Below are 24165 nucleotides of genomic sequence, written 5' to 3'. Positions count from 1 at the left end.
TTTTCCTACTTGCCATTTTATGGTACATTGGTGTATAAATTTAGGATCTTATTGCCAACTTTTCCCTCTTTGAATGGCCTTACATATTGGATTAAAGGGGTTTTCCGGTCGCTTAGAATTTAATAAAGAAAACCCAAAATTGTGTAAAAGAAGTAATATTCACAATGCCCTTCCCCTTGTCTTCTCAGTCCATCACTTCCCTGGTCCCTTTCTGCTTTCTGTTCCATCTGAACACTTAAAGTACAGACATGTGACTGCAACAGCCAATCACAGGCAGCATTGGTGGCAGTGATTGGCTGCTTTGATCACATGTTTGTCTGAGTTGAACAGGAAGTGCAGAGCCTGGTGGAGAACCTGGGAATTGTTGAAATTGGATTGGCAGATAATGATAAAAAAATATATATGGCGGTGTTTTATGTACTGATCTATACGGCTTTTTTTAATTCCCCATTCCAACTATATAGCCTTTAGTTCCCATGTCGAGTACTAGTTTGCCGCCTCTTGTTATGGTCCAGATTGTGATTTTCTGGTTTCGAAAACCCATTTTATTTTCCCAGATTTGCATTTTCTTTTAACTTTTAAAAAAGGGGACCCATTAATCCGTCAGAGCAAATTGGAGAGTAATAGGAGAAATACCTGGTGTGGTGTTGTATTGCACATCGGCTCATTGGGCACTATGTAATGCATCACTTCTTATGTACAGGAGCCATACAGCTGCTACCAGCATTCCCCAGAATTACTGGTAATCGCTGGGGTGTCGGGCAACTTAATCTTCTGTGAGCAACGTCTTTGTTTTTTTTTTTAACAAAAAAGAATTGTCCAAAACAGATAACCTCTCTAAAAACTTGTTGTCATGAGGGTACCACGATGGAGAGTGGTCCCTCCTGTTTCTTGTGTCAGGATATCACAGCGCAGGGCTTCATACACAGTTGCTTAGGTTAAGCGATGCTAGGGTTAAGTAGATCCTCTGGCCTCCTGAACTCTGAATGAAAGCTATAGCCAGCTGTTCTCTATTGCTAATTAAATATGCTATAAAGACTTCCCTCCTAGCTCAGGTAATCGCTAGTGATAGTTTCTGCTTAGCTTGTCTCTAAAGGGAACCTGTGAGCTGTGGACCAGGCAGCCATTTAGAGAATATTTGCTGTGTGAAAGCTGTGTTTTTTCCCTTCCTTTGTACTTTTTGGTTTTGCCCCTCTGGTCCGTTCCTCATTACTACGTTGTTATTTGGAGTGCTTTGTGTGATTGCTGTTTATTTTACTCTTGTCTGTCTAATCATCTCTGGGTTTTTACTATTGAGTGGGACTAGTGTTCCTGCTGTCCTGTGCACTATACAGGGCTGACTCCAGGGAAAGAGGCATAGGCACGTGATTGGCGACTGGGTGAAAGAACCAGTACAGGGATGTTAGGCAGTGCAATGCTTGGTGATTTTAGGATGTGACCCTGCTCCCCTTTCCCTAGCACCAGGTTAGTGCACCCTGTGTGTTGCGGCGCTCAACGGGGGTTTCCGTGTAGCTGGCGGAACCTCGGTAGTTGCTGTATCACACTTGTCATGCAGTACATACACAATATCAATTCCCCACTGTCACCTCTTTATTTTCTATTTTTTTTTTTTTTTTTACAGACATTCTCGTTCGTTTGCACATGACCACAATTATTCACATGCCATACTTGAGACCACGGGATGACCTCTTGTGTCCTTTTTTGAGTTGAATTTAGTGCAGGAACTCTATGGGAATTCAATCACAAAATAATCCTTTTTGAGGTCTCGTGGTCAAAATACGAGCCAACCTTAGCGGTAACCCAAAGGAACATGGGAAAGTTGAGGACCTTCTCCTCCGGTCGGTGTCTTGAAGAGTCTAATGCTTTGTCGCAGGTTCAGGCGAAGTCCATTTCTAGCTGAAGATGTTGCCCTCTCCGGAGCCGAATATTATACACAGTGATGTACATGTGGCGCCCCTGAGGCTTCCGTCGCCACAGGTCATTGCACCCCATCTGCGGTGTGATGCCCTATTCTGGGGGAGGAAGAGAGTGAACTCCGGTCCCCTGGTAAATTCACACTACACCCATTGTTAGGGACACACAGGACCAGGGAAAGTGGCAGGCAACCCTCCCATGCTGCATGCTGAGAGGGGCTGTAAGACCCATCCCTGCTCCCATAGGGTGGTAGCTTAGCAACTGGGGAGGTGGGAGGAGCCACCACAGAGCAGATAGAGAAAGGAAGGTCAAGTTAGTTTCAGTTCGCTCAGGGAGTGGGAGAGTGAGGAGTGAGCATGTAGGACGAGAAGAGAAGAAAGGGTCGCAGGGCCGCGGGTAGTCCTGTATGGTACCACGAGCAGTCCTTGTTGGGTACCGCTGCCGAGGGCCCAGAGGCGCTACGGGTAGCTGCAGGCTGCGGTGGCCCGTTCCACAGTGACATCGGTGGAGTGATCAGCTGCGACAGGGGACGGTCCCTAGAAACTGGAGGAGTGAAAAGACAGTCTCCAGACAGTAAAAACCGAGGCCCAGGGAATTGCAAGCTCCCAGGGCCAGAACCCAGTGCAGACCTTCAGAAAAGGGGTAATCAGCCGACAGGTGACCCCCCAGCCTGGAGGCTGTAATGGAGGCCAAGCCAAGTCCATCTACCTAAGGCAAGGCTAGTGAAGACAGCAGAAAAAAGAGACACTAAAGAGAGGGAACCGGATTTCACGCTCTGAATCATCCAGAACTGACGGAGGTCCCTGACAGTGGTCCCAGCAGTCTGAGGGTCCCTGCAACTGTGACGGAAACTGTGAGTAAAAGAACTGGAACTGCACCTTTGGACTCGTCTCTGTTATTCCATCTGCATAGACACTTACAAGCACCAACTGTGCCCCGGGCATTGCTCCACCTGTGGGGAGCAGTACCACCATAGCTGCCATCACATCATCCCGGTGGCCTCACACAGCAGCGGCGGCTTATTAGCCGCATACCACAGGTGGCGTCACGAACACAAACTTTAACTTAAGCCACATACTCTACTGACACCCACCAGGGCCACGGAGCCGGGCCCAGCCACCACTGACTACCACCGGACTAGTCCGGCCCGGCACCGGGTGTCCCATAGCCCTGGGGTGGGCGAGTCAACTTTTGGCGTCACGAACAGGATTTCGTGCCCGGTCACACCGGGTACTGTGCGCCTGGAGAACCGTGTGACAGACTGTGTACTTTACTGAGAAACCGCCGCCATTAGCGCTGCTGAGAGCGGGAAGAAGGGGGGCGTGCAAGAAGAAAGGGCGCGAAGAGAAGCCCCGCCCCCTTGTCCAAGAAAAGCGCGCGAAGCGGTGCCCGCCATAGAAAGCGGAAGAAAAAGAAGTGGTGACCAAATAAGCTGGCCGGCTGGCAGACAGAGTTTAAAAAGCCAGACCAGCAGACAACGAAAATGTACCTTATCGCAAGCGGAGTGATGCCGGTCGTGGTGGGCTGGGCGCCAGTCTGGCGCCAGATGCAAGTGCAGCCTCCGGCCCCGCCGCCGAGAAGGGAAAGGGAGAAGCCGAGTGGCGTGGTCGAGCACCCGAGCAGTAATCCAGCAAGCGTTCCCCAGGTCGGCAGCATGGCAGAGAGGCTGCAGGAGTGTACACCTGGGACCGGGAAGATGGATCCCGAGCTGGACCTGCTCCGGGAGGAAATGCGAATCCTGGCTCGGAGACTGCGTAACCTGCAAGCAGAGGTGGACCGGCGGAGTGAAACACCGATGGTTCCGGAGAGTGTGGGCCACAGGATGGAGGCCGCGGAGCAGCGAACGGGTGAGCAATGTGAAGCCCCGACCCGTCCGGACCCACTGACCCACCAAGCGCCACCGCCCTGTCCCTCCACTGTCCCGCAGGCCTTCCCCGCCAGCCCCGCAAATGCTCGGTGGGGCACCGGAGGCCTGCCCGAAACCCCCGCAGACGGAGCCTGGGGAGGGGTGGACCCCGACCAGCTAGTGGGCCCCCTACCGAGTCCCCCTGTGAGTCTCCTGGGAGCGACATCCCCGGGAGTGCACTGGGACGCAGCGCCCATAGAGAGTAGGGGACTGCAAAAGCCCCTGCGCCCCAAGGAAACCGCACTGGCAAACGAGCTGACCTGCCGGAGATTGGTGCAGGAGTACCAGCAGGAGCGGGAGGCCCGGGAGGAGACGGCCTCAGAAGAACCGGAGTGGCGCCGCACTATGCCAGCGTGCGGCGTCTCTCCTGTCAGCAGCAGCCGCAGCACTACCTCAAGGCAGACCCAGGTCACAGAACTGAGCAGAGGTCCTGTGACAGCCACGCAAGAAACGCAGACCAGGATCTCCATGGCCTACATGCTGCCCAGGGCCCTGCCAAAGAAGGACCCCTGCAATGAAGAGTAAAGATGAAGAGCTGCTGAACTGTAAATAGCCCCTGTTTGCCCCTCATTCTTTTCGAAGACGACACCCTTTCCTGCTGTGCTGCCCCTGATTCTTTGTGAAGTCACGAACACAAACTTTAACTTAAGCCACATACTCTACTGACACCCACCAGGGCCACGGAGCCGGGCCCAGCCACCACTGACTACCACCGGACTAGTCCGGCCCGGCACCGGGTGTCCCATAGCCCTGGGGTGGGCGAGTCATACAGACCGTTAAGATTTGGCAGGCTGCACAGGTGACTGAAAATTACCTTGGGTATACATGATCTTATACCCACATAGGCAATTAAAGTGAACCTGTCGTCATCTATATACAAGGTTCTGTCTATGGGCTGCAAGGTGTAGAAAAGGATTGATGTAAAGTTTTGGGAAGTTACGTATTTTATTATAAATCTTTGCTCTTTTGCTGTTCAGGAGTCCAGTGGGCGGTCCTTCTTAGTGACTGATTGCGATTTCAGTATATACAGTCGTACATACAAGGCGGAAATGACAAATCACTACTTCTCAGGCTTACATAATATAGATTATCCCACATGAAATAGATTAATTTTACATGTCCATTACCCTTTCACGTCATAGTATTTTGGAATCATACCCAAAATCCTTAACACCATTTCTTTGTTCTCAATTGTTTGCCTGGATATCTTTATGATTTGTTACGTTTGCATATTCTCTTCACACACGTAGATTCAGCAATTGGGAAAGATGGGCCGACTTAGTGTAATAATTGTTTTCATTTTTTGTTTCACAAATCAATAGTACACATGAAAATAAGCAACTTTGTAACATTTCTTATCAGACAAATTGCCAAGAGTTGATCAGTGGTTATCAATATTCTCAAATCAGAGGTAAAATCTGGAGGAGCTGGAGGCAGAGAGAAGAGCTGGAAGAAGCTGGAGGCAGAGGGAGGAGCTGGAAGAAGCTGGAGGCAGATAGAGGAGCTGGAAGAAGCTAGAGGAAGGGTGAGGAACTGGAAGAGCTGGAGGCAGATAGAGGAGCTGGAAGAAGCTGGAGGCAAGGGAAGGAGCTAGAGGAAGGGTGAGGAGCTGGAGGCAGATGGAGGAGCTGGAAGAAGCTGAAGGCAGAGGGAGGAGCTGGAGACAAGGGGAGGAGCTGGTAGAACCTGAAGGCAGAGGGAGGAGCTGGAAGAAGCTGGAGGCAGAGGTAGGAGGTGGAAGAAGCTGGAGGCAGAGGGAGGAACTGAAGGAGCTGGAGGCAAAGGAAGGACCTGGAAGAAGCTAGAGGAAGGGTGAGGAGCTGGAGGCAGATAGAGGAGCTGGAAGAAGCTGGAGGCAAGGGAAGGCGCTGGAAGAAGCTAGAGGAAGGGTGAGGAACTAGAGGACCCGGAGGCAGGAGGAGGATCTGAAGGCAGAGGGAGGAGCTGGAAGAAGCTGGAGGCAGAGGGAGGAGCTGGAAAAAGCTGAAGGGAGGGGGAGAAGCTGGAGGAAGAGGGAGCAGCATAGAGGAACCTGGAGACAGAGGAGCTGGAAGAAGCTGGAGGCAGGGGAAGGAGCTGGAGGCAGGGGGAGGAGCTTGAAGAAGCTGGAGACAGAGGGAGGAGCTAGAAAAACTGGAGGCATAGGAAGGAGCTGCAGAAGGAGGAGCTGGAAGAAGCTGGAGGCAGGGGGAAGAGCTGGAAGAAGCTGGAGGCAGAGGGAGGAACTGGAGGAGCTGGAGGCAAGGGGAGGAGCTGGTAGAATCTGAAGGCAGAGGGAGGAGCTGGAAGAGGCTGGATGCAGGGGGAGGAGCTGGAAGCAGCTGGAGGCAGAGGGAGGAACTGAAGGCAGAGGAAGCAGCTGGAGGCAGAGGAAGCAGCTGGAGGCAGAGGAAGCAGCTGGAGGCAGAGGAAGCAGCTGGAGGCAGAGGAAGCAGCTGGAGGCAGAGGAAGCAGCTGGAGGCAGAGGAAGCAGCTGGAGGCAGAGGAAGCAGCTGGAGGCAGAGGAAGCAGCTGGAGGCAGAGGAAGCAGCTGGAGGCAGAGGAAGCAGCTGGAGGCAGAGGAAGCAGCTGGAGGCAGAGGGAGGAGCATGGAGAAGGAGCTGAAGGCAGAGGGAGGAGCTGGAAGAAGCTGGAGGCAGAGGGAGGAGCTGGAAGAAGCTGGAGGCAGAGGGAGGAGCTGGAAGAAGCTGGAGGCAGAGGGAGGGGCTGGAAGAAGCTGGAGGCAGAGGGAGGAGCTGGAAGAAGCTGGAGGCAGAGGGAGGAGCTGGAAGAAGCTGGAGGCAGAGGGAGGAGCTGGAAGAAACTGGAGGCAGAGGGAGGAGCTGGAAGAAGCTAAAGGGAGGGGCAGAAGCTGGAGGAAGAGGGAGCAGCATGGAGGAACCTGGAGACAGAGGAAGGAGCTGGAAGAAGCTGGAGGCAGGGGAAGAAGCTGGAGGAGCTGGAGGCAAAGGAAGGAGCTGGAAGAAGCTAGAGGAAGGGTGAGGAACTAGAGGAGCTGGAGGCAGTCGGAGGAGTTGGAAGAAGCTGAAGGCAGAGGGAGGAGCTGGTAGAACCTGAAGGCAGAGGGAGGAGCTGGAAGAAGCTGGAGGCAGAGGGAGGAGCTGGAGGCAAGGGGAGGAGCTGGTAGAACCTGAAGGCAGAGGGAGGAGCTGGAAGAAGCTGGAGGCAGACAAAAGAGCTGAAGGCAGAGGTAGGAGGTTGAAGGGGCTGCAGAAGGAGGAGCTGGAAGAAGCTGGATGCAGGGGGAGGAGCTGGAAGAAGCTGGAGGCAGAGGGAGGAGCTGGAGGCAGAGGGAGGAGCTGGAGGCAGAGGGAGGAGCTGGAGGCAGGGGGAGGAGCTGGAGGCAGGGGGAGGAGCTGGAGGCAGGGGGAGGAGCTGGAGGCAGGGGGAGGAGCTGGAGGCAGGGGGAGGAGCTGGAGGCAGGGGGAGGAGCTGGAGGCAGGGGGAGGAGCTGAAGGCAGATGGAGGAGCTGGAAGAAGCTGGAGGCAGAGGGAGGAGCTGGAAGAAGCTGAAGGGAGGGGCAGAAGCTGGAAGAAGCTGGAGGCAGAGGTATCAGCTGGCAGAAGCTAAAGGCAGGGGGAGGAACCTGGAGACAGAGGGAGGAGCTGGTAGAAGCTGAAGGCAGAGGGAGGAGCTGGAAGAAGCTGGAGGCAGAGGGAGGAGCTGGAAGAAGCTGGAGGCAGAGGGAGGAGCTGGAAGAAGCTGGAGGCAGAGGGAGGAGCTGGAGGCAGACGGAGGAGCTGGAGGCAGAGGGAGGAGCTGGAGGCAGGGGGAGGAGCTGGAGGCAGGGGGAGGAGCTGGAGGCAGGGGGAGGAGCTGGAGGCAGGGGGAGGAGCTGGAGGCAGGGGGAGGAGCTGGAGGCAGGGGGAGGAGCTGAAGGCAGATGGAGGAGCTGGAAGAAGCTGGAGGCAGAGGGAGGAGCTGGAAGAAGCTGAAGGGAGGGGCAGAAGCTGGAAGAAGCTGGAGGCAGAGGTATCAGCTGGCAGAAGCTAAAGGCAGGGGGAGGAACCTGGAGACAGAGGGAGGAGCTGGTAGAAGCTGAAGGCAGAGGGAGGAGCTGGAAGAAGCTGGAGGCAGAGGGAGGAGCTGGAAGAAGCTGGAGGCAGAGGGAGGAGCTGGAGGCTCCCTCCTCCCTCTTCTATGTAAATAAAATCTCACCAGCACCAACTGCCACCTCCTATCTCAGTAATGGGAAAGTCCTCACTGAATACAGATTTTACCTCAGAATTGAGAATTTTTATAACTGATCAAATCTGGCAGAGAATGAAGCAAATTTGTCTGGTAAGATCTTACAAAGTTGCTTATTTTCTTGTGTATTATCAATTTCTGAAATCAAAATTAAAACGACAGTTATGCTTAAAGCATGGAAGGACTGGCAGTACTAAATGATGGCCTACCGGTAAATATTTACCAATCAGTTGCCCTTTAATAGCCGACTTAGAGGCAGACAGCGGTAAACGATGTGCGTTGAGCCCGATTGCTCGGTGCGCAAAGGCTGCCATTGTTCTCGGCAGTGCGACTCCTGTTTACACTGGACAATGTGCTGCCTAGAGCAACTACTTTTTGTGCAGCACAAGGGATCGTGCACTAATGAGCGTTTTATTGGGCAATCAGCTTATACAGAAACATTACCGTGAGATCGAGCATTTATAAGAACTTTTCAGTGGAAATGCACCTTAATATGGAAAAATGTGGTATAATGTTGCCTAAATCACAAAATTCATATTGCTTTCGTTGGCCGCTATTCGCGAAGACGTTAGAATATAAGATTAATGTTATTACATCTGAATATCCCGTATCTTGCCTGACGATTTTTCCCCTTTGGCCCGTATATTTTTGGGGACATCTGCATTTCCCACTAGAGGCTGGAGATAAATGACACACGAGGCATTACGTTTTCCAATATTTTCCTTCCATCTCACCCAATGTGCCTTCAGGGCTTTGTTTGTTGTTCTAGGTCGTCCCAGGATCACGTAGGTGTAATATGTCTTTCCATGAATGTTTCCAGATGTGGGCAGGTGTAAGTTTCTCCTGTGAGGAAGTCCTATCTTGTGATCACGGGACTGTGAAAGTTGTGCTCTAAGATTGAGGTCCTCCTGCCATCTGGCAACTCCATGGCCGGTGGCCAGTTTGGGTAGCAGGTATGCTACGAGCTGACCATCTGCTGACCTCTGCCTCAACCTCCTGCAGGGCAGGAGGAGCTGACCCGTGCCAGGTTAAACATTAGAAAGTCACCCTTCTGTGTGCTCTCAGCCCTTACTGTATACTTCAAGATCCACAATGACCATTGTCACAATCCCAATTTTAACCCTTACTTTGTAGCTGGAGGGAAACACCCAAATTTTTGCAATATCTGGAACAAAATGTCCAGATTTTTGTCTTTGTGTGATCGAAATGAAGTTTCAGACTGGCAAAACCTTGTCTGAAATTAGGGAATATAACCGGGAACATTATCAATACGCTAATAGATATAGGGGCAGGCCAACTCCGGGGGGAAAGCCAGGATAACACATGTTGTATTTCAATATGTCCAATCTTTTTTTTATTCCTTTGAGATATGAGAGATGTTTGACAAATAAGCACTAGTGATGAGTGAACACTACCATGCTCGGGTGCTCAGTACTCGTAACTAGTGATAAGCCAGCACTACCATGCTCGGGTGCTCAGTACTCGTAACTAGTGATAAGCCAGCACTACCATGCTCGGGTGCTCAGTACTTGAAACTAGTGATGAACGGGCACTACCATGCTCGGGTGCTCAGTACTCGTAACTAGTGATGACTGGGCACTACCATGCTCGTGTGCTCAGTACTCGTAACTAGTGATGAGCGGGCACTACCATGCTCGGGTGCTCAGTACTCGTAACTAGTGATGAACGGGCACTACCATGCTCGGGTGCTCAGTACTCGTAACTAGTGATGAGCGGGCACTACTATGCTCGGGTGCTCGGTACTTGTAAGTAGTGATGAGCGGGCACTACTATGCTTGGGTGCTCGGTACTTGTAACTAGTGATAGGCGAGCACTACCATGCTCGGGTGGTCAGTACTCGTAACTAGTGATGAACGGGCACTACCATGCTCGGGTGCTCAGTACTCGTAACTAGTGATGAACGGGCACTACCATGCTCGGGTGCTCAGTACTCGTAACTAGTGATGAGCGGGCACTACTATGCTCGGGTGCTCGGTACTTGTAACTAGTGATGAGCGGGCACTACTATGCTTGGGTGCTCGGTACTTGTAACTAGTGATAGGCGAGCACTACCATGCTCGGGTGCTCAGTACTCGTAACTAGTGATGAGTGGGCACTGCCATGCTCGGGTGCTCTGTACTCGTAACTAGTGATGAGTGGGCAATGCCATGCTCGGGTGCTCTGTACTCGTAACTAGTGATGAGTGGGCAATGCCATGCTCGGGTGCTCTGTACTCGTAACTAGTGATGAGCGGGCACTACCATGCTCAGGTGCTCAGTACCTGTAACTAGTGATGAGTGAGCACTACCATGCTCGGGTGCTCGGTACTTGTAACTAGTGATGAGCGGGCACTACCATGCTCGGTAGCTCAGTACTGGTAACTAGTGATGAGCGGGCACTACCATGCTCGGGAGCTCAGTACTCGTAACTAGTGATGAGCGGGCACTACCATGCTCGGGTGCTCAGTACTCGTAACTAGTGATGAGCGGGCACTACCATGCTCGGGTGCTCCGTACTCGTAACTAGTGATGAGCGGGCACTACTATGCTCGGGTGCTCGGTACTTGTAACTAGTGATGAGCGGGCACTACTATGCTTGGGTGCTCGGTACTTGTCACTAGTGATAGGCGAGCACTATCATGCTCGGGTGGTCAGTACTCGTAACTAGTGATGAGTGGGCAATGCCATGCTCGGGTGCTCTGTACTTGTAACTAGTGATGAGCGGGCACTACCATGCTCAGGTGCTCAGTACCTGTAACTAGTGATGAGTGAGCACTACCATGCTCGGGTGCTCGGTACTTGTAACTAGTGATGAGCGGGCACTACCATGCTCGGGAGCTCAGTACTGGTAACTAGTGATGAGCGGGCACTACCATGCTCGGGTTCTCAGTACTCGTAACTAGTGATGAGTGGGCACTACCATGCTCAGGTGCTCAGTACCTGTAACTAGTGATGAGTGGGCACTACCATGCTCGGGTGCTCAGTACCTGTAACTAGTGGAGTGGGCACTACCATGCTCGGGTGCTCTGTACTCGTAACTAGTGATGAGTGGGCACTACCATGCTCAGGTGCTCAGTACCTGTAACTAGTGATGAGTGGGCACTACCATGCTCGGGTGCTCAGTACCTGTAACTAGTGGAGTGGGCACTACCATGCTCGGGTGCTCTGTACTCGTAACTAGTGATGAGCGGGCCCTACCATGCTCAGGTGCTCTGTACTCGTAACTAGTGATGAGTGGGCACTACCATGCTCAGGTGCTCAGTACCTGTAACTAGTGATGAGTGGGCACTACCATGCTCGGGTGCTCAGTACCTGTAACTAGTGGAGTGGGCACTACCATGCTCGGGTGCTCTGTACTCGTAACTAGTGATGAGTGGGCACTACTGTGCTTGGTACTCGTAAATATATATATTAATTTATATTTATTGTATATGGAAAAACTGACCTAAAATCAAGCCTTTTTTGTAATATTTATTTCATGCAGCTTTGTTCTTGCGTTCTTCTTTGCAGGGTTTTTACCATATCCTTTTTTTTTATCCTTTTTTTTGGGTGATTCACTTTCATATTTGTGTCTTTTGCAGGAAACCTATCGGACCTTCCGCCTGATGGATTGAAAATGTCCTCGTTGGGCGGTAAGTAAGACTGATCTAGCGCAAATGAAGCTGACAGGTGCAAGATAGGGGGCCCTGTGGGCTGAACACATTGATTTGTTTTCTTTTTCTTTCTCTTTTATCCAGTTCTCCTTTTGTCTTCTGTCTTATTGTGTTTGTTTGCTGGATGATCACATAGAAATAAATATACTTTAAATATATAGTAAATTTATTATGCTACTGTTATTGCTTATTTTTTCTGTTGTTGTTTCTGCCTATGGCCACCAGTGGGAGCTCCAGAGCTGTGTAAACTTCATTGTTTTTGGTCCTTATTACGCACTATTTGACTAGTCATATATAAAAGTAAATTAGCCGCTTAGGGATTTAGGTAGATGGTTGTTTTAGGGTCCAGCTGTGTTTTATTAATATATAACAAATACTCTTGGTAAAGGTTCTACAATTTGAACCAGGCTTTATAGATCCACAATGGCGACAGGGACGAATGTCCTTAGCTTTACTTTAATATCAAAAAGAAGGAGCCAGCACGATTTCTATACTGTATTTGCTGATAAAATAGAGATTTTTGGCAAAACATTGCAATATTTTGATCTACCCCGCCAACGTCACGTCTTTTTGATCTTACTTTAATATATCTATCTATATCTCTATATGTATGTATGTATCTATATATATAATTGCCTTATTCTATATTTTTTTTAGATTTTATTTTTATATAATTTTATTATTTTTTTTTCTTAATAAAAAATAAAAATTAGTATTATTTATTAATAAACAAAAAAATAATGTATAATTACAAAATAAAATATAATAAGAATAATACAATTTATTTTTTTTAATTTATTTATAGGATTGGTTATATATATCTAATGTTTGACCACCATGTATGGTTGCAATGCATTTTAATTAATTTCAACAAAATTTTCTTCAAGATGAACAGTCGTAATTTTGATTTCTTATTTATTTTAATTTAAGTAATCGTTATTTAATATCCTTATTTATTGCTGCTTTTATAATTTTTTTTTCCTCTTAAGAGTTAGAGATAAAAGACGAATGTAAGAAATTAAATATTGCCATAAGTGATGATGGGCTGCGAATCCGTTTTTAGGCAGTGGCTCGATGTTGCCCCCTAGTGGGCAGAATGATTACTGCAGGAGTCATTGATTGCAGGGTGCCTGCTGCTCTTGATTTCATTTCTTATATCTTTCATAAAGAAATCCAGTTCAGGGATATGTAAAACGCGTCTAGAACGTCAACATTGGTGACATGAATCCTTTGATTGGGTAATTGAGTCCTACAGAGCGAATGCGGCGTCACCCAGCGACAGAATTGAGTACAGATCCCAGCGTGAGTGACAGATTAATAAAGAGCAGAAATTGAAAGATGTAGAATTCCCCTTTGAAGCTTAATACTGTAATTAACGCGCAGGCTGCGAATGGGAGATGTCCACTCGGAGATCATCGAGACAAGTGTATCAGAGGAAAGCAGAAATCCTGGTTTAGGAAGAAGCGGGATGAATATTCTCCGTGGAGTCCCAATGAGCTCATCCTAAAAAAATACACGGGGGGCTGATTGGATTAGTAAAACGTTATGTAATAGGATCTGCTTAATGATTGCTCCTGGGGCGCGTATTTTGGGATGTTTACTAGAATACGCCAAGGACTGACTCCTCCAAAATCTCAATAGTGTAGAATAGTGATGAAGTCTTGTGCCGCCCCAAAGTGTGGGTTCGACACGTACCCAAGATCCACGTATCATTCATAGAGGTAAGGGGGACACTTCACTTTTCTTCAAAGATCTAAGACTTTTTCTATGGACACAAAAGGTCTTTTTCTCACAAATATTGATCACAAATTTGTCTAATCTGTGTTAGTGAGCACAAGATAATCCATCCATCTCACAGGTGTGGCATATCAAGATGCTGGTAAGACAGCATGATTACTGCACAGGTGTGCCTTAGGCTGGCCAGCATGATTATTGCACAGGTGCACCTTAGGCTGGCCAGCATGATTATTTCACAGATGCGCCTTAGGCTGACTAGCATGATTATTGCACAAATGTGCTTTAGGCTGTCCAGCATGATTATTGCACAGGTGCTCCTTAGGCTGTCCAGCATGATTATTGCACAGGTGTGCCTTAGGCTGGCTGGCATGATTATAGCACAGATGTGCCTTAGGCTGGCCAGCATGATTATTGCACAGGTGTGCCTTAGGCTGGCCGGCATGATTATTGCACAGGTGCGCCTTAGGCTGGCCAGCATGATTATTGCACATGTGTGCCTTAGGCTGGCCAGCATGATTATTGCACAGGTGCATCTTAGGCTGGCCAGCATGATTATTGCTCATGTGCGCCTTAGGCTGGCTAGCATGATTATTGCACAGGTGCACCTTAGGCTACCCACAATAAAAGGCCATTCTAAAATGTGCAGTTTTATCACATAGCACAATGCCACAGATGTTGGAAGTTTTAAGGGAGCGTGCAGTTGGCATACTGACCGCAAGAATGTCCACCAGAGGTCTTGCCCTCTAGCCGTCGCGAAAGGCATTTCAGAGAATTTTACAGTACATCCAACCGGCCTCACAACCACAGCCCACGTGTAACCACACCCAGGATCTTCACATCCAACATCTTCACCATCAAGATAATCTGAGACTGGCCACAGAATTTCTGCACAAGCTATCAGAAACCGTCTCAGAGAAGTTCATCTGCTGCTCGTCGTCCTCATCAGGGTCTCCACCTGACTTCAGAGCGTCGGCATTTCTGACGTGAGTGGGGAAGTGCTCACATTTCATGGCATCTGGCACGATGGAGAGCTGTCCCTCTTCATATGTGAATCCCAGTTTTCAGTGTACAGGGCAGATGACCCCACAATACTGTAAAACTGCACATTTTACACTAACACAGATTTATTCAAATTTGTCAACAATATTTGATAGTAAAGTCTTATATCTGTGAGTTCAGCTCATGAACAATGGGAGCAAAAACAAAAGTAGTGCATTTATATTTTTGCTTAGTGTGTGTGTGTGTGTATATGAGTATGTGTATATATATATATATATATATAATTTATTATATGTATATATATTTTATGTATATTACATGTTATATATACACACAAATATATTGTGTGTATATATATATATATATATATATATATATACACACAATATATGTACACACACATATATACAGAGTAATATATATAATATAATTTATATGTATATATATTATATGTATATATATTACATGTTATATATACACACAAATATATATATATATATATTTTATAGATATATATATATATATTTGTGTGTATATATAACATGTAATATATATACATATAATATATATACATATAAATTATATTATAAATTACTCTATATGTGTGTGTGTGTGTATATATATATATATATATATATATATATATACATATATTTGTGTGTATATATAACATGTAATATGCATAAAATATGTATACATATAATAAATTATAATATATATATTATATATCTATATATATATATCTATATTACTGTGTGTATATGTGTGTGTGTGTGTGTGTGTGTGTGTATATATATATATTTGTGTGTATATATGACATGTAATATATATATAAATATAATATATAAACATATAATAAATGATATATATATATTACTGTGTGTATATGTGTCTGCATATGTTTATATATATATATATATATATATATATATATATATATACTCTTTGTATGTATATAGAATTTGTTGTATACATTTCTTTAGTGAAAAGCCTCTTGTTCTTACGTTAGTTTCTCCAGTCCGGTTGAACACTAGGGGGCGTCCTCACATTTGCTGACAGTGTATAGTGCTGATATCAGACGCCCAAAGCCTAAACATCCCCCACCTTTGTATCTTTGCAGCCCTCTGCAGGTCATATTGTTACAGAGTCCATCATCCTGTGCGAGTCTTGCCCCTGATTTTTGAGCTTACCCTGTAAATATTGGGCACTTTAATCCTGGTTAGCATACAAAAGTGTATTCCAGCCGTATACATGTATTAATATGGATAGGTGATACATTTTAGATCTCTGTGAGTTGATTTGACATGACAGATTCCTAAAATTGGTGCCCCCCCCTGAGCTGCACCCCAAAGGTAAGGGGGATCCACCTATATTTTTTTTATTTTAAATAAATTCATATATTTGGCGCCCAAAAGACACTGTAAAGCGAAAAAGTGCATCATGTTTTTAATGGAGCCTAATTGCAAAAATGATTTTTATCCCCAACTGTATTCATGCCTTTAGGGCGAAAAATGGCCCCAAAGGGGGGACAACCCCTTTAAATAGATGTTTAAATGAGTTTGCAGTGGAGCGCTGCAGTCCTTTTAAAGCACCACTCCACTTTTTTTTTATTTATTCACCGGAGTGGCGCTTTAAATCTAAGTCCCCTGCCCCGTGTCTTGTATTCACCTGTCACCACCTTCATCTGTTTTCACCAACACGTTGGTCTCCTGTGATTTGTGACCTACCGGCAGTTCCAGTGTTTCACAGAGCGGCCGAAGGTCACAACTCAATACAAGTCTATGAAAGCCTCGATCTGGCTCTCATAGACTTGTATTGAGCTTATGATGTTACTTCTGGCCAGTCAGGAGTTAGTCACAAGTTTTTTTTTCACTGCAGAAATGCAACATGTGAAGTCCTAACACATGCTGTTTTTTTCCAGAGGACTTTTCATATTCCTTTGAGACACTCTGATTATTGTGTACACAGTTTGTCCTTCTAGACATATGGACCTTATAAGAGAAGATAATCCGAGCGCTGATTTCTGCCTCCTTTAAGATCCCAATCATTACAGGCTGTAATTTTCCTGGATCTTTTCTGATTACTGTGACATTGTTTTGTTCGCTAGTACTGAACTCTATCTCTGCTACTGAAATGTATCCTGTGCAGAATCCGACCGGCTGTATAAGTGTATATGGGGCTGCTCGTTCAGTCTATTAAAAATTCCCATCAGCTGCTGTTTTTAAAAATTCTCGCCCTCCCAGGGTCTTGCATAGTGCCGTACCTAGTGTTTAATGGGCCCCAGTGCAAAATGTGGACCTAGGTCCCCATCCCTGCATGTTGGACAGATGTATATATACATATAGCATTCTAAATCCTATAAACACATATGAGTTGCCATCCCCCATTATGTAATAATGTCCACCATCCTGTTCTAATATACCCCATCCTGGGCTTCTTCCTGGTAAATATGTCCCCCATCCTGGTTTGCATGTCCCCCATCCTGGTTTGCATGTCCCCCATCCTGGTTTGCATGTCCCCCATCCTGGTTTGCATGTCCCCCATCCTGGTTTGCATGTCCCCCATCCTGGTTTGCATGTCCCCCATCCTGGTTTGCATGTCCCCCATCCTGGTTTGCATGTCCCCCATCCTGGTTTGCATGTCCCCCATCCTGGTTTGCATGTCCCCCATCCTGGTTTGCATGTCCCCCATCCTGGTTTGCATGTCCCCCATCCTGGTTTGCATGTCCCCCATCCTGGTTTGCATGTCCCCCATCCTGGTTTGCATGTCCTCCATCCTGGTTTGCATGTCTTCCATCCTGGTTTGCATGTCCCCCATCCTGGTTTGCATGTCCCCCATCCTGGTTTGCATGTCCCCCATCCTGGTTTGCATGTCCCCCATCCTGGTTTGCATGTCCCCCATCCTGGTTTGCATGTCCCCCATCCTGGTTTGCATGTCCCCCATCCTGGTTTGCATGTCCCCCATCCTGGTTTGCATGTCCCCCATCCTGGTTTGCATGTCCCCCATCCTGGTTTGCATGTCCCCCATCCTGGTTTGCATGTCCCCCATCCTGGTTTGCATGTCCCCCATCCTGGTTTGCATGTCTTCCATCCTGGTTTGCATGTCTTCCATCCTGGTTTGCATGTCCCCCATCCTGGTTTGCATGTCCCCCATCCTGGTTTGCATGTCCCCCATCCTGGTTTGCATGTCCCCCATCCTGGTTTGCATGTCCCCCATCCTGGTTTGCATGTCCCCCATCCTGGTTTGCATGTCCCCCATCCTGGTATCTACCCCATCCTGGTATCTACCCCATCCTGGTGTATATGCCCCCTATCCTGGTATCTCCCCTATCCTGATATATATTGTCCCGCTGCTGGTATATACTATACTCACCCTCCAAGGCTCCCACAACGTTCTTTTCTATAGCTGACGTCCATGCTATGTTAACGCATGAAGTCATTGTCATGCGCAGCCTTAGGGTATCGTCACACTTTAACGACGCTCCAGTGATCCCACCAGCGATCTGACCTGGTCAGGATTGCTGGTGCGTCGCTACATGGTCGCTGGTGACCTGTCAATCAGGCAGATCTCCCCATCGACCAGTGACCAGCCCCCAGCCAGCAGCGACGCGTGGAAGCGATGCTGCGCTTGGTAACTAAGGTAAATATCGGGTAACCAAGCACTTGGTTACCCGATATTTACCTTGGTTACCAGCGCACACCGCTTAGCGCTGGCTCCCTGCACTCCTAGCCAGAGTACACATCGGGTTAATAAGCAAACCGTTTTGCTTATTAACCCGATGTGTACTCCGGCTACGTGTGCAGTGAGCAGGGAGCCAGCACTCGCAGCCTGAGACCGGCAGACGCTGGTAACCAAGGTAAATATCGGGTAAAGGAAGGGGGTTCGCTTTGTTACCCGATATTTACCTTGGTTACAGCTTACCGCAGGCTGCCAGAAGCCGGCTCCCTGCTGATTCAAATCATTGCTCTCTCACTGTCAAACACAGCGATGTGTGCTTCACAGCGGGAGAGCAACGTCAAAAAATGAACCAGCCCTGTGTGTAACGAGCAGCGATTACACAGCAGGGGCCAGATCGCTGCTCAGTGTCACACACAGCGAGATCGCTGATGAGGTCACTGCTGCGTCACAAAAAACATGACTCAGCAGCGCTCTCGCTATGTGAGAAGTACCCCTTAGTTACGGGGACGCAGCTGGCTCTGGTTTGCCAGCACTGTGTATCACAGTGCAGGAACCCTATAGGTCTCTGCACCGCAATGTGTTTCAGCTGGATGTGCGCCCTCGAATGCACATCGAGCTAAAGCAGGGGCTAGGGTTGGTCGCAATTGTTCCGCCTCTGGTCCTGCCCGATGTCTCCGCCATTGCTCCCGATGTCTTTTATCGTCTACAGCGCTCATTGGCTCTGCCCAAATTGACAGCACAAGCCACTCAAAACTGTTGCGCTCACTGGTTACAGTAGATAAGACTCCAAGCGCCAAGACTCAGCGCTGGACCCAGGAATTTGCGAGTACAACGCTGTTTGTTTTAGGCTAAATCCACATGTCTAGTAATCATCCATTAGAACGACTCTATCAACAATCCATTGGCCAAAAAATTATGCAAACACAACTTTCTTGTCCGTTTTGAAAAATGCGATCCTGCAAAAATCAATTTAATTTTCAAAAAAGTTGTGTTTGCACCAAGGATTGCTGCCGGATCCATTCTAACGGATGATTACTGGACATGTGAACTCAGCCTAAAAAAACTAGTTGGGGGACAGGGATTTTCCGAAAATGGAGAAAAAACTAATTTCTAAAAGAAAAAAAAAAGACTTTCAGAAAATTCTTCCATATAGAAGGGATATTTCAGAAAAAGAACAAAATGCGATAAACTCACCTTATACACTCTACGTAGTTCCAGTGGTTTTCATCGGTTAGAGCAGGTGAATCTGCCTCTATTGTTTCAAATAGAAGGAATGTTTTTAAAAGTTTTATGGGTTTTTTCTTTAAGAAGTTTAGACAATTATTTTAACGGAGCTGCAATACTAGACACCACCACTAGAAAAGAGAGGGCGCTGTTTTGGAAGAAAGCCATAATATAACCGTTTAATTACCCCCTCTTCTTCCCAATAAAGTGATTTTCGTGTACTTTTTACTTACCCGACTCTTTAGCCACCAATGCACTAAGAAGAAAAATTAAAAGATTTTTTTTTTTCACAAGTCATTTTATTTAGCAAGCAGAAAAGCAATTTAAAGTAGAATTAAGAAAGACTTAATGATTTCATGAACTTCGGTGCAATACTTCAATTGAACAATAAAAAAAAACCAAAACAGATCTCCAAATTAAAAAAAATATATATTTTTAGATATAATATATATATCAAGAGCTCGTCTCTACCGTTCCCTTCTGTTTGTTGCTGCTATTTGTTCCTTCTGCAGCCAATCAGTGGTCATGTGCTGACGTGGCATGTTGTTGCTGCCAAATAGTAAAAAAAAACAACCTGCTAAACATGTTGCATTTACTGTAATTTTTCATGTCCGAATGGCTGTACAATCCTTTGTGAAGGTTTAACTCCTTCTCTGTCCATTTATCAGTGACAGCCCCTCAATGACCCTCCTCCCCGCTGAGCTCTCACACTGCTCAGTATAAGCTGCAGCGCTCTTTTGGTCCAGGTGGGTGTAGACTAAATATTTCTTTAATAAGAAATGCTATGAATGCTGCATTTACTGAATATTCCATGTCAGAATGTCGGTAGAATCCTTTATGAAAGCTTAATTCATTCTCGATCCACTTATCAGTGACAGCCCCTCAATGAGCTTCCTCCCCACTGAGATCTCACACTGCTCAGTATAAGCTGTAGCACTCTTTTGGTGGGCGTGGATGGAGACTGAATATTTCTTTAATAAGAAATGCGAAGAATGCTGAATTTACTGAATATTCCATGTCAGAATTGCTGTAGAATCCTTTATGAAAGTTAAATCATTATCCATCCACTTATTAATGACCCTCTTCTCCGCTGAGCTCTTACACTGCCCAGTATAAGCTGCAGCTCTCTTTTGATCCAGGTGGGTCGAGACTGGATATTTCTTTAATAAGAAATGCTAAGAATGCTGCATTTACTGAATATTAAATGTCAGAATTGGTGTAGAATCCTTTATGAAAGCTTAATTCATTCTCCATCCGCTTGTTAGTGACAGCCACTAAATGACCCTCCTCCCCGCTGAGCTCTCACACGGCTCAGTATAAGGCTAGTTTCACACATCCGGCATTTCGCTGGATTGCCGGATCCGGCACACTCCAGTACAGTGTTAATACTGTACAATGGCATGGCGGCAACCTCCGGTCACATGCTCCGGTCACATGACAGCATGTGACCGGAGGTTGCCGTGATGCCATTGTACTGTATTACACTGTACTCGAGTGTGCCAAATCCGGCAAAATGCCGGATGTGTGAAATTAGCCTAAGCTACAGCTCTCTATTTGTCCAGGTGGGTGGAGACTGAATATTTCTTTAATAAGAAATGCTAAGAATGCTGCATTTACTGAACATTCCATATCAGAATTTCTGTAGAATCCTTTATGAAAGCTTAATTCATTCTCCATCCACTTATCAATGACCCTCCTCCCCGCTGAGCTCTCACACTACTCAGGATAAGCTGTAGCACTCTTTTGGTCCAGGTGGGTGACAACTAAATATTTCTTTAAGAAATGCTAAAAATGCTGCATTTACTAAATATTCCATGTCAGAATTGCTGTAGAATCCTTTATGAAAGTTAAATCATTATCCATCCACTTATCAGTGACAACCCTCAATGACCCCCTTCCCCGCTGAGATTTCACACTGCTCAGTATAAGCTGCAGCTTTTTTTTTTTTTTTTTTTTTTTTCTTTTTTGTTTCCTGGATAGATGGAAGCTGAAATACACTTAGTGTCTCAAAATAAATACACCAGTCTCATCATGTCTAAAACATTCTTTAATAAGATATGCGATTGTGAAATCTGATGACAGAAGCACTTTAAGGACAATAAAACCCAATCTATTAAAACATTAATAAAGAGAAACCAAAATACTTTGTATTGAAGCGGAATGGTGATCTTGTTTTCTCGATGAGTGGTCTGCAGTTTGCATTCATTGATCAATGAGCTATTCTAATCTACAACCCACCGACAGCAATGAATGTTGATTGCAGCCAGTACTTATGATGGCGCTTCCGGTTCATGGTAAGACACATAGAACATACATTTAGATTTTATAGTTTCCCTGCTCCATCATTGAAGTTGTAGGTGGCCACATGTGGTTCCAGGCCGGAGTAGGAAGCCATTATTCCTTGTGACTAATCCTCATCTGCTGACATTAATCATAGAAAAATAAAACTACATTCTGCCATTTAATGAACAGTGACTAAAGCTGACCGTGCAAGACAGTACGCTTAGTGAGTCGCTCTCTTGCCAGGTCTCCCAATACGAAATCCACACTTTACTTGGTTGATCATTCATGTGCACCAAATGGACAGAGGGATTTCTGGTGGCCAATGGATAGTTCACTCGATTTCCCCATACACAGGATCTTTTGACTTACCTGTTCTGTTTGTTGTTTTAGATATATTAGGGCATTTAAAGCCCACTTTTCTTAAAGTAAAAAATCCCTTTAAGTTGCTGGAAGACTTTTCCTTCTATGGATCTCCTATCAGAACAAAAGGATCAGTCATGTTGAAATCCAGATCCTTCTGTCTGAATTTTCCCCAAATTTCAAGTGTTTGATTATAAATACTAAAACTTTAGCATCTGCTTCATGAGTACTGTATTATTTTTCCTGATGCTTGTATAGCACCACATGTTCTGCAGCATTGCACAAAGTTGGTAATGCCCAGCATACATTCTGACTCCTTTGCCTCACTTTGCATCCCTGACTTGTCTGACTCTCCTCCCCTGCTTCAACTCGCTCTCCACCTCCCTGCTTCAACTCGCTCTCCACCTCCCTGCTTCAACTCGCTCTCCACCTCCCTGCTTCAACTCGCTCTCCACCTCCCTGCTTCAACTCGCTCTCTACCTCCCTGCTTCATCTCGCTCTCCACCTCCCTGCTTCATCTCGCTCTCCACCTCCCTGCTTCAACTCGCTCTCCACCTCCCTGCTTCATCTCGCTCTCCACCTCCCTGCTTCATCTCGCTCTCTACCTCCCTGCTTCATCTCGCTCTCCACCTCCCTGCTTCATCTCGCTCTCCACCTCCCTGCTTCAACTCGCTCTCCACCTCCCTGCTTCAACTCGCTCTCCACCTCCCTGCCTCTGCTCGCTCTCCTCTCGCTGCCTCTGCTCGCTCTCCTCTCGCTGCCTCTGCTCGCTCTCCTCTCGCTGCCTCTGCTCGCTCTCCCGACGCTGCCTCTGCTCGCTCTCCCGACGCTGCCTCTGCTCGCTCTCCCCTCACTGCCTCTGCTCGCTCTCCCCTCACTGCCTCTGCTCGCTCTCCCTTCTCTGCCTCGGCTGGCTCTCCCTTCCCTGCCTCGGCTGGCTCTCCCTTCCCTGCGTCGGCTGGCTCTCCCTTCCCTGCGTCGGCTGGCCCTCCCTTCCCTGCCTCGGCTGGCCCTCCCCTCCCTGCCTCTGCTCGCCCTCCCCTCCCTGCCTCTGCTCGCCCTCCCCTCCCTGCCTCTGCTCGCCCTCCCCTCCCTGCCTCGGCTGGCCCTCCCCTCCCTGCCTCTGCTCGCCCTCCCCTCCCTGCCTCTGCTCGCCCTCCCCTCCCTGCCTCTGCTCGCCCTCCCCTCCCTGCCTCTGCTCGCCCTCCCCTCCCTGCCTCTGCTCGCCCTCCCCTCCCTGCCTCTGCTCGCCCACCCCTCCCTGCCTCTGCTCGCTCGCCCTCCCTGCCTCTGCTCGCTCGCCCTCCCCTCCCTGCCTCTGCTCGCTCGCCCTCCCCTCCCTGCCTCTGCTCGCTCTCCCTTCCTTGTCTCAGCCCATTTTTCTAGAAATGTTTTTCGCCACTGTTCCAGTATAAAACTTCTCTGATTTTAGATTTTAGTTTCTAAGTTTTAGGAATTATAGCAGTATGAACTATTGTTACCTTCACTTCTGAGTTCTTTACCTATACAGTCCTTTCACTCTTGGTGTTATTTTTTCATAGTATAAAAGTAGGATTTTTTTTTCGATATTTTTTTTTGGGGGTAGGTGTTGTTTATTGCATAACTTTTTGCCTTACCTGTTTGGTAATGGCTCCCATCTGCTTACTTTCAAATGGGAGCAGAATACAATGACCACTCTCATCGAGACCTTGGGAGTAAAGGCCCAGTCACACACAACGACTTACCAGCGATCCCGAAAACGAGGCGACCTGATAGGGATCGCAGGTAAGTCGCTGGGAGGTCGCAGGTAAGATGTCACACAGTCAGATCTTACCAGCGATGCAGGAACAATACAGGTCGCAGTAGCGACCTGTATAACGATCTCAGCAGTCACTGTGACCCTGTCACACAGCGTCAAACACAGCGATGTGTCCGGCCCAGCAGGACGTCGCCTTTGAAGAAAATGACCTGGACCATTCAGCAACGACTAGAGATCTCACAGCAGGGGCCTGATCGCTGGTAAGTGTCACACATAACAAGATCGCTAACGGGATCGCTACTGCGTCACATAAACCGTGACTCAGCTGCGATCTCGCTAGCGATCTTGTTATGTGTGACGGTACCTTTAGACAGACCAGAGTTTAAGGACTAGGGCATAAGTAAACAAATTGTCTGGCGACATGCACCCGACGTTTAATTGGTTCCATTTGTTATGTGAGCTCTTGGGTAACTCTGACCTGCGGA

General features: G+C 47.4%; 1 protein-coding gene across 1 annotated transcript in view; it reads left to right on the top strand.

Moving 5' to 3' along the window:
- NR6A1 (nuclear receptor subfamily 6 group A member 1) overlaps positions 1–24165 on the top strand; it is a 399090-nt gene that overhangs the window by 89536 nt on the left and 285389 nt on the right. The window contains exon 3 of the mRNA XM_075322829.1: positions 11590–11640. Within this exon, the coding sequence (XP_075178944.1) occupies positions 11590–11640 (51 nt within the window). The remainder of the gene's footprint in view (positions 1–11589; positions 11641–24165) is intronic.

Source organism: Anomaloglossus baeobatrachus, chromosome 9, assembly GCF_048569485.1.
Source record: "Anomaloglossus baeobatrachus isolate aAnoBae1 chromosome 9, aAnoBae1.hap1, whole genome shotgun sequence".
In the NCBI taxonomy this organism is placed as follows: domain Eukaryota; kingdom Metazoa; phylum Chordata; class Amphibia; order Anura; family Aromobatidae; genus Anomaloglossus; species Anomaloglossus baeobatrachus.
This window is presented reverse-complemented; position numbering and strand designations above follow the sequence as displayed.